This window comes from Callospermophilus lateralis, chromosome 10, assembly GCF_048772815.1.
Source record: "Callospermophilus lateralis isolate mCalLat2 chromosome 10, mCalLat2.hap1, whole genome shotgun sequence".
NCBI lineage: Eukaryota > Metazoa > Chordata > Mammalia > Rodentia > Sciuridae > Callospermophilus > Callospermophilus lateralis.
In genome coordinates this window covers 63,840,754-63,858,174 of record NC_135314.1, presented here as the reverse complement: position 1 = coordinate 63,858,174, position 17,421 = coordinate 63,840,754, and the positions used below count along the sequence as shown (strand labels likewise).

Genomic DNA, 17,421 nt, shown 5'->3' with positions numbered 1-17,421 from the left:
AGGAAAATGCCTAGGACTCTGATGGGTGGATTACATGGTAGGTATATGCTTAACTTTTCAAGAAAACATCAAACCATTGTCCAAGCAGTTTTTCATTCCCACCAGCAAAATGGAAGTGTTCTAGTTCCTCTGCATTCTTATGTGGCACGGCTTGTCTTTTAACTTTAAAACATTTTAATAGATATGTAGTGGTAATGGATCATACTTTGTTTTCTTGTACCATTAATATTTACTGAATGACCTTTAAAATGCCTTTCACTAATGATTAATAATACTACATCTTCCTTGTTAATTTTTGTTGTTATTGTTATATACTTTATTGAGAGTGGGGGTATAGAAGTCTCCACCTATATTGCTAAATTTTCTCTTCTTCCTTCAGTTTTGCTTCATCCATTGTGGGACTCTTCTCTCAGGCATATATATTTGTAATTATGTTTCCTTGGTGGATTGGCCTTTTATCATTATAAAATGTACTCTGTCTTTAGGAATAATTTCTTGTTTTAAAGTCTATTTTCTGTCCCACCCCCATATTAGTAAAGCCACTCCAGTTCTCTTTTGGTTACTATTTGCATAGTATATCTTTTTTCATTCTTCCATTTCAACTTATCTGGGTCTTGAGTCTAAAGCACATCTCTTGTAGAGAGGATTTATTATGTCATGTATTTTTAATCCATCCTGCCAATCTCTGCCTTTGGACTGGAGTGTTTAAATCCACTTATATTTAATGTATTTCTGATAAAGTGGGTTTACATTTATCCTTTTGGCCCTTGTTTTCTGTATTATGTAAGTGTTCTTTATCAATTTTGAGAATTTTCCTTTTATCACTAGTGTGCTGAAAGTTTTAATCAAGAATGAATGTAGATTTGTCAAGTGCCTTTTCTGTGTCTATAGCTATAATTAGAAGTTAATTAGTACTTTTGGTAAATATCCTTTTTAATGGTTATACAGTATTTTGTTCAATATGTTGAGGGGGGAAAAAAAAACTCTCTCCCAGAATAAGATAATTGAGGCTTAGTATGATACTCAATGATAACAGACAATCTTGAGTAAAGGGATATAAGTAGATCTATTAGCATAACATCAAAGGAAGCAACAATTTCACTATATTACATGACTCTGATCCCCTAGCTGGAGATTGTAGAGTTCTAAACAAGGCAAATACTGCCAGGTACTTCTTCAAGGGTGTTTGCTTCATGCACAGGAAGCTGCCCCTAGTATCACCATGCCTTCCCCTATACTCAGGAAAGAAAAACTTAGACCCTTGAGTACATTTGAGGAACCCTCATGAATTGGCTAAGTGACTTGTTTAACATTAGCTTTGCACAAAATAGTAAGGAAAGAAAAAGACCTAAAAAAGTGATAATATACAAAGAATTTTGTAGCCAGGTATGGTAGTATATGTGTGTAATCCCAGAGACTCAGGAGACTGAGGCAGGAGGATCACAAGTTTGAGGCCAGCTTCAGCAACTTAGTGAGGCCCTCAGAAACTTTAGTGAGACCTTGTTTCCAAAATAACAAACAAACAAAAACAATGGACTGGGTTGTGGCTTAGTGGTAAAGTGCTCCTTTTTTCAATCCCTGGTACCAAGAGAGAGAGAGAAAAAAAAAGAAGAATTTTGTGATTAAAATAATATATGAATGCTTAAACATAGTCTCCACTGAAGTAAATAGTCACGACATAGGAGTAAGAGGTACTTTTAATTGCTATTATAATAATAATCAAAATGATAAATAATGGAATATTTTGTTTTGTTTTGTTTTACAGAACAAGGGATAGAACCTGGGGCACTCTATCACTGAGTGATATATCCCCAGTCCTTTTTGGTTTTTATTTTGAGACAGGGTCTTACTAAGTTATCTAGGATGGACTTGAAATTGCAATCCTCTTAACTCGGCTCCCAAGTAGATGGGATTATAGAAATACACCACCATGCCCAGCAAATAACAGAATATTTTAAATTTTAAAAAACACCATGAATTTACTTAGGATATAGCATGAGGACTTTATATTCAATCAAGAAAAATTAAAGCTAATAATAAAACCAAGCAAAACAGAAAAGTAGAATGACATTGTTTATTATTCAAAATAGTTTAAGACTTCTTAGACAATTGATTAACATTAAAGCTTAGAACAATTAGATAAGGTCTTACCATCAAACTTGTCATATTTCAAATGGCCACTGGCTTCTGGCATAGCAGTGCTACTTGCAACAGTGTTTTCAGAATCACCTTCTCCATCACTTGCTAATTCTTGCTTAAGTTTGGTGTCTAACCAGTCATTGACTAGCTCCTGAGCTATCAATGAAATAAAATATTTTTTAAATATTTCAGTTACTTCAGAGACTTTCTTTATTCACTATTTTTATTTATTCAATAAATATCACATATCTATCATGTAGCAAGTACTGTTCTAGATGCTGAGAATATAGCAATGAACAAAACTGGAAAAATAAATCTTACCACTATGAAGCTTATCTTCCAATCAGGAAGATGATGGGTAGAGGAGAGTAAAGAGAAAGAAAAGAAAAATGAAACAAAGCAGGGCAGGAAATAGAGGATGATGCTATAGTTTTAAATTGGGTGGTCAAAGAAGGCCTCAATGTGAAATAGATCTTTGAGCAAAGAAGAGAAGGAAGTGAGGAGAGAGCCATGTGGATGTACAAGAGAAGTTTATACTATACAGAGGGAAAGCAAAGGTCTTACAGCACGAATGTCTGAGAAACAACAAGGAGACCATTGTGGCTGAAGGAGAGTGAGTGAGTGAGAGAACAGTAGGAGATGAGACAGAAGAAGAAATAAGGCTGGAGTAATGGTTATCAACTGGGGAAGATCTCTGCCCAGCCCTCCCCCTGCCCCCCACCATGGAGACATGGCAATGTCTAGAGTCATTTTGGATTGTAACAATAAGGGGAAGTGACACTAACATCTAGTGAGCAGAGATCAGGGATGCTGCTAAACATCCTATAAGTCAGGGGATAACCCCCAACAACAAAATGTCTCTAACCCAAAATGTCAATGGTCTGGAGGCTGAATCCCTTTGCTTAGAGTCTTCACATTTCTAGATTTCTTGGCTCCTATTCTTAGTGTACTGAGGAGACACAGGAGGGTTGTGAGCAAAGAGGTGACAAATTTTAAGAGGATCACTTTGACTACTTTGTTTATTAAAAAATAGACTAGAGGGGACAAGCACAGAAGGAGGGATACCAACTGGGATGAATGCAAAAATCCAGGAGAAAGGTTATGAAGGCCTGGACTTGGAGTGAAGGAATTACAAATGGTCAGATTCTACAAAAATGTTGTAAGGAAGAGTTGCCATGACTTGATGAGGGTCTGAACAGGAGATGTGAGAAAAAGAAAACCACAGGTTTTTTGGCTTTAGCGATTGAAAGATGGAGATGCTATTTACTGATATGGGGAAGGACAAGGGATCAGCAAGTCTGGGGGAAAGATTCAGCCTTTGACATGTTATGTTTCAAATGCTTATGAGAGGGGTTAGGAATGTAGCTCAGTAGTAGAGCACTTACTTGCCTAGCATGTGTGAGGCCCTGGGTTCAATCCCCAGGACTTGCAAAAAGAAAAAGTTGAGCAAACGCTTATGAGACTAGTCTAAATAGGAATGTCAAATACGTATTGGTAATTGGATTTAAAGAGAGAGGTCCAAGATGGCATTTAAAGCCACAGAAAATACCAAAGGAAGAAGTTAGAGCAGCTTCAAGAAGCCAGCCCTGGGGAAGTCCACCACTTAGGGCTTGAAGGGAGAAGATGAAGCAGGAAAGCTGAATAGGAAGGAGAGGCCATTGAGGTAGGATGAAAATCAAGAGTGTGATATACTAAACACCAACTTCCATTTGAACTTGTTTCTTAATGATATTGAGAAAATCTTCTTAAAATACATAGGTATTGGAGTGACCTTGGCATTACTTTCATCATTTTTATCAGTATCAAACAGCTCATTTGTGCAGGGAATGAAGATTTTAAAAAAGATTTTTAAAAGAAAAGCTTTTGTATTACCTTCATTGCTATTATTATCCCATAGCTCTTGGGGAATGGGGTATTTCTCTATTAATGTCAAAAGCATTTAATATAGATATAATAGGAAAAAAATCAGAGTTCAACAGCACCCCTCCTCCATCTTATCAGGAGTTTCATTTTCTATAGTTTTAGTTTCTTGTGCTCAACGATGGCCCAAAAATATTAAATGGACAATTCCAGAAATAATTGATAAGTTTTAAATGAACAGTGTTCTGAACAGCATAATAAAGTCTTGTGCCATCCTGCTCCATCCCACCTAGGATGTAACTCATCCTTGTCCAGCATATCCACACTGGGTACACCACCTGCTTTTTAGTCACTTAGTTGCAATCTCACTTATCAGATTGCCTATCATGATACATGGTACTTGTGTTCAAGTAACTCCCAGGCAGTAGTCTAATGCTATGTCACAATGCCTACGTCATTCACCTTGCTTCACCTCATCACGTGGGCACTGTATCATCTCACCTTTTAAGAAGAGTGATTACTAGATAAGGTATTTTAAGAGATGGAGATCACATTCACACAACCCTTCATTACAGTATAGCTATAATTGTTCTATTTTATTATTATTATTATTAATATATTACTGTCCCTAATTTATAAATTAAATATTATCATAAGTAGCATGCATAAGGTCCAGTACATCTCCAGTTTCAGGCATACACTGGGGGGGGGGAATCTTGGAATGTATCCCTTATAGATACAGAGGTAAGTAGGGGAGACTACCATAGTAGAAACTAAGTGTAACAAAAATACTAGCAACAAAAACTATTGGCTTTCAGAGGAAGGTAGAGAAAGGAGCAGATATTTATTGAGTAACTCTTGGGTATAATAAATTCAGGCATTTATGTGTATAATAGTTTATATATAAAAATAATTTGGATGTATCAAGGGCCATTCACTGGAAATTAAGGATTTACTATTAAGTACCCCTAAAAGAACAAAGAAAGGAAACTTCCCTTGGAAGATTAAGCAACCCCCATATTGAATCAGATGCGGGGCTGGGAGGTTACTAGTAAGCAATTTCTCAAATGATGCTCCTCACAACACTAGTTCTTGTACAACACATTGTTGTAAAATATTTAGTTGATAGGAGGAGAAAAAATGAGTAAATCTTTGAACACCATGTTCTGTCCATAAACTACTATAGTGAATCACTAGTTTATTAGGATATTAATAGCTAGTTCAGGATTAAAGGAGGTTTATGGGCTAGACAGTTTTTAACCATAGGACTTTGGGGAACCCTTAATAGGCTCATGTATATTTTGTATTCCTATTGGCAGAATGGGAGGCAGGTAGACAAGACACAGTCCTGCCAATTTCACAATCTCCTTTTTCTATGTCCAGTACTACTGTAACCACCTGAGAACAATCACTACTGTTGCTCACTCCAGACCACTGCAAAAGCCTTCCACTGGTTACTTTTCTCCCTTGTTCATTCCATTCTTCATACATTTAAAAAACTATCCTAAAAGATCTTTGCCCCATTAAATCATACTCAATGAAATCTAAATTCTTTTCTGAGGCCTATAATGTCCTATGTGATTTGTATCTGCTCACTCCTTCAAGTTCATATCTGCTGGGAGGCTCCAGCCACATATGTCTTGCTTCAGTTCCTCACCTACACCAAGCCTGTCTGTACTTTAAGCTCCCAATATGACTTTTCCCTCTGCCAGGGAAGCACTTTTTTTGCCATGTGGCTCCTTATTATTCAGGTCCAAACTTGACTGACTTTTCCCTTCCTAATGATTTGTTTTTCATTTTCTTTATTCTCACATTAGAATGTACACGCCATTACTTCCAGTGCCTAAAATCTTAGAGTAAGAATCATGTATATAGGTGTTGAGTAAATGAAGAAATAAACTAAACAGTTGAAGACATATAAAATCCAAACGAAAAGCTGGCTTGTAGGGCATCATACTTGGACTTCCCACCTACCTCAGCAGTTTCTCCTTCACAGTAGCCTTTGCTATCCTCCTGATCCCTGTCAGGAAGAACCAGTAAAGTACTTCCTCGGAGCATTATAAATTAGAATACCAAATTCCAAATGAAGGGAGCTTTGGGGGACTTTTGAGAGGTACAGAAGTTAGATTGGTTTTAGATCTCTTCATAAGGCACAAAATTGGTTTTATTAACTAGTGGTTGAATTATCAATAGAAGGCCACATCAGTGCCATTCGACAAATACAACACTTACCAGTTAACTATTAAAAATGCCTCTAAATGTGGCTGTTTCTATTTCAGAAAACAAAATGAACTTTAAATATGCCCTTACATATAGTGACAGGGTTAATTTCAGAGTAAAATAGCTTCAAGGAAATAGAAAGAAACAAAAATTAGGAGCAAGAGTAAGAAAAGCTTTCAGTCTTTGACATGCATTATAGGATATGCTTTGAAAACTGTTAACATCACAGCAAAAAAATACATTCTCTCACCTTCTGTGTAGACTTCATCATGATCCATTGTTTGCTCAGATGTTTCCAAATCTATCATTTGGTCCTGAATCCTTCCAGGTAAGTGTGAATTTCTGGCTGAAAATGCATTCAAAACTGCAAATTCTGAGGCTTTCTCCACTCTCTTCAGCATAACAGAAAACAGTCTATTAAGATGATAAGTAACCTTGTTCAGGGTTAGATAACTTCTCTTACTCAACTGATTTTCTACCCACTTCTCAGATTCTTTCATTTTTAAATTTTTGACAAAATTCTGAGGTTTAAACATTAACACCAAATAATTTTTACTTTCATGTGTGATATTGAATTAATTGCAGCATTTTATCAAGATATGACAGATGGTCACAATGTTTATATAAAGTTATTTAAGCTTTAGATAACTTTTTTCTAGGGCATTAGTAATGAGATCCTGAGACCTGGATATTTTATTTTAAATAAAATATAATATTTTATTAGTTTCCCTACCACTGAGACTTGTGTATGAATATGGACCAGAGACTGAGTAACTACAATATCCTCAAATTACTGCTCCTGAAAGGAACCTACTATCATATATTAGGCAAATCACAGGTTCAATAAAATTGAGATAAATAGCATGAAGTCGTAGTCATCCAGAATATTTAACTAAACAGTGAGAGTTGAGTAAAAACATGGCCAAATTCATGGATTTGGGGAAGGAAATGGTGGAAGTGGGCAAACTACCTTGGCATCTGGACTTATCTGCACAGTACAAAATAAGTTATTTTATAACTAACTCAAGACTTTCCCTCTTCCCAAGAACCTGCTTCCCCTATGCTTACTGCGCTCACGGTCTTCCAACTCAGGAAGTGATAACTTCTTTCTTTTAGTTCTTAAGGAGGAAAACTTAAAGAGTCTTCCTTAAACCAAGCCCTACCCTCCTCCTCCTCTTCTTCTCTCTCTCTCCCTCCCTCCCGCTCTGTACCTCTCCTTTTCTCCTCCCTCCCCAACCTCAGACAATATGTCAAGAAAACTGTGGGTTCTATTTTCAAAATATATTCACAATCTGACCCCTCTCCATCACTATCACCTGGGTCCAAGGCACAACTTTCTGACAGATTTTCTAGAATAGCCTCTGACCACAGCAGTGTGTGATCATTTAAAATGAAAGCCATATCATGCCATAACACCACTCAAACCCCATCAATGGCTCCCTATCTCAATGAGAATAAAGTCAAATCCTTATAATGTGCTTCAATGTCCAGGGCCCTTTGGAAGCTCTCCAACTTCCCCACCTACTAACTCTGCTTCACCTACACCAAGTGTGTTACCAGCTCAAGGCTTCTGTACTTAATCCCCTCTGCATGCACAACTCTCCCACACACATCCCTATGACTCCTTTGCTCAAACATCGCCTTCTCAGTAAAGGCCCTCTCTGCCCACCAAATGTGAAATTGTAACCACCTTCCTCTTGCTCCCCTTCTTTATAGGGCTTTTCACTTTACACATATTTTCTCATGTATTGTCTCCTCCAAGTAGCATGCTGGCAGAGATCGTTTTCTCTTCCACGTGTGTACCCCTAGCAGCCAAAGAGGACATGGCACTTAACAGGTGCCCAATAAATGTTTGCTGAAGGAATGAATTGACGAAAGATTAATTTTTAAAAGATGCACTTTCCCCTATTATATTTTCACCTGGCCTATTCTGAAAATAGCTTTTCCCCTTGCCCTGGGTGATGAAACTAGGAGTGCCTCTACAAAAACTGCCAGGGGTTTAACTGTCTCATTCTCATGTTTCATGTATTTGGTTTAAGTTAGAAGTCAAGGAATAAAATTTAAAAGTTGAGGGCAATTTGAAAAGGATGTGGAAAATAGAACTATAGGAAAAGCTATAAACCAGAAGAAAATGTGATTTCATCAGAGTTAAAGTTAAGGAAATATCATTCACTTCTTATAAGATCACTCTGTAGAGACCTGTTTGCCCCCATTATTTCTTTTACCAATTTATGTTGGTGGTATATGTACTTTATTGAATTTATAGTTGGTATAGTATTCCCATTTAGGTTATTAATACAGCAAGATAAATTTTACATATACTATATGTTTGTATATACATGTATATGTAAACATTGTACAAATAAATTGATCAACTTCAGTTTTTTTAAATTGATACCCACAAAAAATTAATGACAAAAACAGATTTTTAGACCTTAGTTCTTAAGGCTATGAATAAAATAAATAACTACATATGATGTGACTTCTCATCTGGGTTGGAATTTGTGCACGCTCTTAACAGAGGAAGATAGAGAGCTTGGGAGATAAGGGAAGAAAGACTGTTCCTGGTACTAAAGAAAGTCTGGTAACGGGAGTAAAGATAAATGTTTGCTTTGCTTTAAGAAAGCAAGTGCTTGGGATATCACTTAAAATAAAGATTTGTGTCATTGCCTACTAGATAATACTAAGGATTAAAAAAAATCTGGTTTTTGTCTTAAAATATTACTTAATTTTTTCAAAATAAATGTGTTAGGAGAGATCTATCCTATACTCCAATAAAACACACTGTGTCAAAGTAACATCTTATTCTTTCAGCAAGTCCAGATTGAAGGCTAGCTCTGTTCCCAGTACTATAATGGGTATTAAGGGGAAATGAACATAGGTTTCTGTACTTAAAAAAGTTCATGTTTTTATTTTTGGTTTCATATGCCATGTGCCAATAAACAACTCACAATAAACAACAGTTCCAAAGCAAGACAGAATGATTTAAAAGAGCCAAATACCTTCAAAAGTTTATTAATCAGTAGTGTTTTACATATAAGCATGTGATCTGTAGAGGAACTGTCTCAGTTGTTCCTGCAATCTTATATGTGCATCTTGTGTCTCATGGATCATTATGGAAGACAGAAACAGTAGCTAACATGTGGTCCTTCATTTCCTCAAGACTGGGTGGTACAAACACAAGTTTTCTAATATACCCCTATGTGTACATAACATGTTCATTCAGAACAGAATATATTTTAAAAGCACCCAATTCTCTTTTAATCCCTTTGTATAAAATCAAATCCTTGATACTGTATCGATAAATGTGAATACAAATGCCAAAAAAATTCTAAGGGAAAGAGAATTAAAGAATGGCATTATGTGGTTGAGGTGAGTGAGGGGGTTTTGTTCATTGAGAGGGACATCTCAAGCTGAGCTATAAGGGAATAATCAGGACTAACTCTCAGGACATATTTTGGCTGAAGGATCAGCATGAGACAAAGCAAAAGGAACCCCTACTTGATGGAGGGAAAGAAGAATGGCCTGACAGGAGCAGGAGTCACACAGAGTATCAGTACAGGGGCTGTTTAAGGTAAACGGATATTTAAGTTGATTGACAAGACAGCCTTAAATGCCCATCTAGAATTTAGTTTCATATGATGGTACACAGAGTCACCAAAGGCTCTAGAGTAGAAAACTGACCTGGTGAAAATGTTTAGAAAGTTCAATCAGGTAGGAGAACGCACTGGAGTAAGATGAATCAGTATATCAACTTGAGATGAAGATAATTGTAAATCATGGCCTGTTGTATTTTGGATGAGCTGCCACAGGATTCAGTACTAACCAAGCATCTGCTGGAATCTAAGTGATTTCAAGACTTCCCTGAGGATGACTCACTACTATCTCAGCCTCAAGGTTTTCTAGGTTTTCTACATTCCAACAGCCTTCCCTTTTTTTTTTTTTTTAATTTTTTTATTTTTTTTTAAAGAGAGAGAGAGGGAGAGAGAGAGAGAAAAAATTTTTTTTAATATTTATTTTTTAGTTATCGACGGACACAACATCTTTGTTTGTATGTGGTGCTGAGGATCGAACCCGGGCTGCACGCATGCCAGGCGAGCCCGCTACCACTTGAGCCACATCCCCATCCCCCCAACAGCCTTCCCTTTTATTCCACTTTAGCAACCCTCAGGCAGTCACTCTGAACCATGTTGCACATTATTTTTCATTTCTTGATCCAAACCCTTGATAACCCCTCTCCAACACCAACCTCCAAACCAATTCCCAGCTTCACTCCCTGTACTCCCATGACATTGATAAGGACCTGATCAACTGTTCCAAATTCCATATTTCCCCAATCTATGAATCTTCCCTTACTACTCAGCATAGCTGTTCAGCTAATATCCTACATTATTCTCAAATCTCTATTCCTTTGTATTTGCAATGAAAACCTCCAGGCCTAGATAATCTGATCTATCAATTTTGGGCACTATGAAAAAATATGGTTAATTTTCTTCAGTCATGTCCATATTGCTGCTGAGAAATCTTCCTTTTCCTCTGAAGAGAGGCCTGTCTCAATCTTCTTGATCCTTCACACCCTTTCCAAATACACTCCCCTTCCTTCTGTGGAACAAAATCTCTGCTAATTTTAAAAGGGTAGTCCCCTCAAGTGGATTTGGAAGTCTTAATTCCAGAGGTCAGAACTACTTGGGTTACACCCAGAGTTGGGATATATAGGGGGAAAAAATCAGAAAAGAAGAAACTGGACAGAGAGGTAGTAGGAGAAGCAGGAGAAACAGTGCTACAGAAAAGATAATGGAAAAAAAGTCATAACTACCAAATGAAATTTATAAAAATTTGAGGTCTATCAAGAGACTGCTGAATTTGGTCAGGAAGTCATTTATAAAAACAGTTTTTGTGTAATGGAAACTGATCTAAGAAATGGAAACTGAAAGAAAATAATTGTGGGCATTAGAGAAAAATACAAAGGCAAGGAGTCCAGACTATACATCTAAAGACATTAGATAAGAAAATAAAATCACTCAGCAATCAGAATGGACTGCAGGGTCAAGTAAGGATTTATTGATTTTTTTTTTCAGGATGGGAGATTTGAGGACATAATGGAAAAAAAGTCATTGCAGAATTGATAGAGGAATGATACAAATCGGAGTCAAGCTGGCTGACAATTGTATGAAAAAGGAAAATGATATTGTAATGCCTCCCACCACATGCTTCCATTACATCTTTAACTCTCTACTCAGCTTTAGGAAGGTTGCTTGTGTCCCAATGAACTATAAACTCTGGGTGGCCAAGGACGATACTTGCCCTGTATCCTGTTTTAGCTTCAGCATCAGACTCAGTGGACTAGTACTTAGTAGGCATTTAATAAATACCATCAAATAACTGAATGGATAAAATTATTGCATCTGGCCTAGGTTCCATCTGCCCTGGTGCTCACAAGGCATGCCAATTTATATAAGTAATAACTCTTCAAATTACTATTAAGCAGAAGGATATTTTCCCAGGAAAATAATGCATGATTTTGAACTATGAAGTACACAAATGAACTGATTAGCAAGTTGACAACCCAACACTTAGAGACATGCACTGGATGTAGTTTAAAGGAACTTTCAACATGCATGGTATCTAGATTCGAAAAAATACATCTCAGGACTAGAAGAGATCTCCCAGAATTCTAAACCATGCTCTCTCAGTAAATATTCAAATATATTCTTCAGTAGCCTAATAGTAAATGACCTTTCTGGGTCATTTAGGATCACTGAATTTTTGGATCCAAAATTAGACATTAGCAAATTCTTGTGATACTTAGCTTTCACCCACAAGTTCCCCGTGTCAATATAACTATAGTACAGTCTTGGCAGCATCTGAGGAAGTTACAAGGCTTCTCCTCCCCTACTCTTTTAATCTCCTTCATGTGATACTCATGGCATTTAAAGGGGCATATCTACACATCTGTTTTCTAATTTTCATACTTAAATGCTTTCATGAGAAGCAACAGAGTAACAAAAAAATACTAAAAAGTATAAAATTAAGGCAACATATATAACTACACAGAATAAAAATAGTCAAGCATGTACAAAGTATTTCTTTTCCATCTAATCATGCCTGACTCACAATTATCTTTCCATCCTAATTTTGAAATATCCTTACCTTAATCCAGTGCTCCACATTGTCAGGGTCAAAAGCAGGCTGCAGAAAATATATACAGAATATTAATGCACTGCAATATCTTTATTAACTTGTTCATTTTATCTGTTTTTCTGACTAAAGCATGTGGAAATGTATCCTTTATTCTTTTTCCCCAAAGTATTTCATTGGAAAGTTCAGCACTGATTGACAATAAAAGAACACAAATAAACAGCACAGGAAGAGATATGAAGTCTTCTCTGGGACATTGTCTATTTTTTTATTTCTTGTCTATCCTACTTTGAGATTTGGATTTAATTTTTCTGGGTAAGGCCCAGATATCAGTATTTTTTTAAAGGTCCCAGAGTTATGAGTCAAGATGTAAAAATGCTACATATAATTCTATTCATAAAAATCCAAACAAGTACTAATTAATTAGTCAGGCTGTTCGAGTAATTTTCTGCTGGGAGAAGGGCATGATACTCTCCTTCCTCTTTTCAGGAACGGCCTGGAGACAGAGGCTTTCCTGACTTACTTATATCAAATATATTGTTTGTCAATAAGAACTGGGGAATTGGGGTGAGCATTAATCATCTGATTTCTACTGTTTTACCAAGCAGAAAATAAGATGGAAAATAAATTAATTTCTACCCAGATCAGATATTAATCTAAAATTAGTAATCAGACCATAAAGATACCTCCTTTGTTTAATTTCTGTAACTCTCAGAAGGTTGCAAAAATCCCTGTGCTAGTCACTTAATAAGCATACATATTTGCTTTGCTAAAAATTCAGGTAGGTTTTTAAAATAAGGCTCTATCTCCAACGTGATGCAATACTATCCAAAATACCAATGACATTCTTCACAGAACTAGAAAAAACAGTCCTAAATTCATATGAAAGAATAAAAGAGCCAGAATGGTCAAAGCAATTTAGAGCAATAAGAGCAATTCTGAAGGCATCACAACACTTGATCTCAAATTATATTACAGAATTATAATAACAAAAACAGCATGGTACTGGCATAGAAACAGACATGTATACAAATGAAATAAAATAAAAGACACAGGAACAAACAAACACAGATACAAACCCACATCTGGTCCTTGACAAAGATGCCAAAAACATATATTAGAGAACAGATAGCCTTTTTAAAAAAATTTTATTGAGAGAGACAGAGAGAGAGAGAGAATTTTTTAATATTTTATTTTTTAGTTTTTGGTGGAGACAACATATTTATTTATTTATTTTTAATGTGGTGCATGCGCCCCACGCATGCCAGGCAAGCAAGTTACCGCTTGAGCCACATCCCCAGCCCCAGACAGCCTTTTTAAACAAATGCTGGGAAAACTAGATTTTCTTATGTAGAAGAATGAAACTTGACCCCTACTTCTCACCCTGCACAAAAGTCAACTCAAAGTGGATCAAAGACCTAGGAATTAGACCAGAAACTGCAACTACTAGAAGAAAACATAGGGTCAACACTCCAATATACAGAACGGGTATCAACTTCCTTAATTGGACTATTGTTAAAGCTCAGAAAATAAAACATGAATTAATAAACAGAGTAGCATCAAATTAAAAGGCTTCTGCACAGGAAAAGAAACATGAAGAGAAAGCCCATATAATGGGAAAAAAATCTTTGCCAACTAAGATTAATATCCAGGATTAGTAGCCAGAATATATAAAGAACTCAAAAAACTTAACACCAAAACAAACAAACAACAACAACCCAAATAACCCAATCAATAAATGGATAAATGAACTACATAGGTATTTCTCAAAAGAAGAAAAACAAATGGCCAAAAATATATGAAACATGTTTAACACATTTAGCAATAAAGGAAATACAAATCAAAAGTACATTCAGATTTTATCTCAGAACAGTTAGAATGGCAATAATTAAGAATACGGATAATGATAAATGCTGGCAAGGATGTGGGAAAAAAGAAACACTCCTATACTATTGGTGAGATTGTAAATTAGTACATTCACTATGAAAATCAGATGGAGATTCCTTAAAAGCCACCATATGATCCAGTAATACCACTCTTCTGGATTTATCCTAAAGAATTAAAGTCAGCATACTATAGTGATACATGCATACCCATATTTATAGCAGCACAATTCACAATATACAAGTTATGGAACCAACCTAGGTGTCCATCATGGATGAATGGCTAAAGAAAATGTGGTTATATACACAACAATGTTTTCACACAGTCATAAAGAAGAATAAAATTGTCATTTGCAAGAAAATGGAAGGAACTGGAGAACATCACACTGGGAAAAATAAGCCAGACTCAAAGTCAAGGGTTGTATGCTTTTTCTCACATGTGGAAGCTAGAGAAAAAAAGAGGTGGGAAGGATCTCATGAAAATAGAAGGAAGACCAGTAGAAGATGGAGATTAGTGGGAGGGAGGAGAGGAGAGAAAGGGGAAGTACAAGGAAATAAAATAGACCAAATTATGCTATGTGCAGTTATGAATATATCACAATGAAACCTACTATTATGTATAATTATAATTCACCAATAAAATATTAAAATAAATAATACCATTGTGTAAAGAAAAAATAAGGATATATCTAAACTAGCATTCTGACTCATGGAAATGGGAAAGGCATAACTTTCTTTCACTTATCTACACTTTACCTTATATCAAACTAATTAATGCAGTTTCATTGCTGAATTATTTTGTCACTGGAAGAGCTGATCCTATTAAAACCAAACTTCAAGGCATTCTTGCATGTTTTTTAATTTTTATCTTCTAGGCAGTAACAATAAGTGCTATCAGCAAAAATTCCTCCCTATGGAGTCCTAAGAAATTGTCCCAATTTTTTACCTTTCATCACCAAGTCTATATTCATAAACTATTTTTGGATCCAATCTATTATGCAACTAATACATTGCAGTAGCAGCAGCCTCAGTTTCCAAGTCTCCCTAATGCTCCAGCCTATGCCCTCCAGTATCTGGAGCAAGATTTTCAACAAGTGGAATATGTCCAGTGCATTTAGTTGGTATATTTAGAATAAACCACAAGAACAAATGCCTGAGGCCCTCACAGAAGGCCACAAACTTACAGGTTTTTTGTTTTTTAAAAGGAAAGTGTAACTGAAGGGTGAAAATGCTCTGGAGCTGAAAGCTAAGAAGCCTCTCCATTTTAGTGGTCTCATTTACATTGAAGGATTTATTTTTGTGACTGTTAAAAGGTACCCTAAAAGGTATACACTGTGTGACTTTGTACATGTCACTTCTTTGTTTCAAGTTTGAAATGGGGTTATCATTTTGTGTGTGTTTCTTCAGGATCTAGTGAATCAAAAGAGATGCCAGATGTAAAAGGATCTATTTTTGAATGGTGGTTGAATTTGGAAATTACCATGTGAATCAAGTATTGATGTAATTTAATAATGACTTGGACAACTTTGTTCATTTTAGATACTGTATGTAGGACGGAAAGCAGGGAGAGAAATAGACAAAAGCATTTAAACTTATGATCTCTCCCTTTCAATAAAGATCAGTTATTGCAGATTTGCAAAAAAAAAAAAAAAAAAAAAAAAAAAAAAAAACTTTAAAAAAAGAAAGAAAGGGAAGGAAATATGCAGGAAGGTTCTTGAAATTGGTGGCAGGGGAGGGGTGGGTGCCAAGGTCGCGAATTCTCTTCACCCTGATGCACAGTAGCAGACCTCTCGGGTTTGAGAACATTAGATGGGAACAATTGTTCCCTGACGCTGTCCACCCAGATCCTAAAGTTCCTAAACCCATTTCACTTAGACAATGTGGATTCCAGGACAGTCAACGCCAGGTAAGGCTGCCCCTGGGGGAAGTTGGAGGAAGCACAGGAAGGGTAGCGGCTGTTTTGGGACAGGGTCGCGGCTGTTTTGGGACAGGGTAGCGGCGGTAGCGGCTGTTTCGGGACTGGGCAGCATCTTGGGCGATCACTGTCCCCCCACAAAGCTCCCGACTGTGATCACCTTGGGATTTGGCTTCCTTGTGATCTGTTTCCAGCGATTCACCCCCATCCTCTTCCTTGAGGTGGACTTTTCCTGGGTCGCCAGCAGCATTTTCCAGGTTCGGTCCCGGACCTCGGCCAAAGCTCCAACAACCACTCTTCAGTCCAAGCAGCTTCCGGGTTGCACTGGGAGTTGTAGTTCCTTCCGCTTTCAAAGACAGCAAGTGTGAACGCTGCCGAACTACCACTCCCAGGAGGCTCTGCGCAGGCGGAGCGCGTTCTCTCAGTTACCATGGCAACAGCGACTGTCCACGGGGATGGCTTTGATAGGACTTTTATTTCTTTCTGGCGCCTGGTGATGACTCAATGTTCCTTGATTGGCTCTGCATCGGAGGCGGACGTTTAGGGGGACGAGAATTCTGCAAGCCGGACACGTGGTAGCGAACTGTGGAGATTTTTGAGTGTTCCGAAGGCCAAAAGAGTTGGGATTTTTTTTTAGGTAAGCGTCCCCTCTCCCTCCTGGTGTGTGATTGCTAGGGATTAATGAGTCTGGTCGGGCCCAGAAGCTTTCTGATTCTGTTGCAGTAATGGTAGCTACTCCCGCCATCTCTCTTCTTCCTTTTCCTGGGTCACCAGGTAGAACTAGGCTTCTCTGAATTCGATTTCTCACTAATCGTGTGAACGTGCTGACATCTCTGAGAGCAGAGGGACTCCTTTTGGCCGCCTCAGGGTCAAGTTCCCCGACGCAAAGTTTTTCTCCACAACCCAGAGTATTTAGGAGCGTGGGGTGTTCTCGAATCTGAGCTAGGTGCTTGTCGAGGTCTGGGCCCCTGGAGGAGACCTGTGGGACCAAGATAAGTACAACCTTCTTGGCTGAGCCTAGATGTTGTAGGGGACGGTCCACTTAGTGATAAGTGTGAGCTTGTTAGGCAAAGATTTAGAGCAGGAGCTTGGGATCCAGCTACTTGTGGGTTGTATGACCTCAGGCAACTTAATAACTCTCAGACATAACGTTTTCTCGTTGGCAAATGGGGACGATGATACCTAAACCCTTGGAGTGTTGTAGTGATTAAAAATCAGTGTGTGAAAAGCATTCTGCCAGGAAATGTAAACAAAAGTTCACTTGAA

General features: G+C 37.3%; 1 protein-coding gene across 2 annotated transcripts in view; it reads right to left on the bottom strand.

Annotated features, from left to right (window-relative positions):
• Positions 1–16,405, bottom strand: part of Ccdc191 (coiled-coil domain containing 191) — a 70,991-nt gene extending 54,586 nt beyond the window's left edge. The window contains exons 1-4 of one of the 2 annotated variants that reach the window (XM_076868345.2): positions 16,316–16,405; positions 12,370–12,408; positions 6,470–6,611; positions 2,152–2,295 (exon numbers count right to left, since the gene is read on the bottom strand). In XM_076868345.2, coding sequence (XP_076724460.2) covers positions 2,152–2,295; positions 6,470–6,611; positions 12,370–12,408; positions 16,316–16,405 — 415 coding nt within the window. The remainder of the gene's footprint in view (positions 1–2,151; positions 2,296–6,469; positions 6,612–12,369; positions 12,409–16,315) is intronic. The other variant, XM_076868346.2, reaches the window with a different exon arrangement.
• Between the last annotated feature and the right edge of the window lie 1,016 nt (positions 16,406–17,421).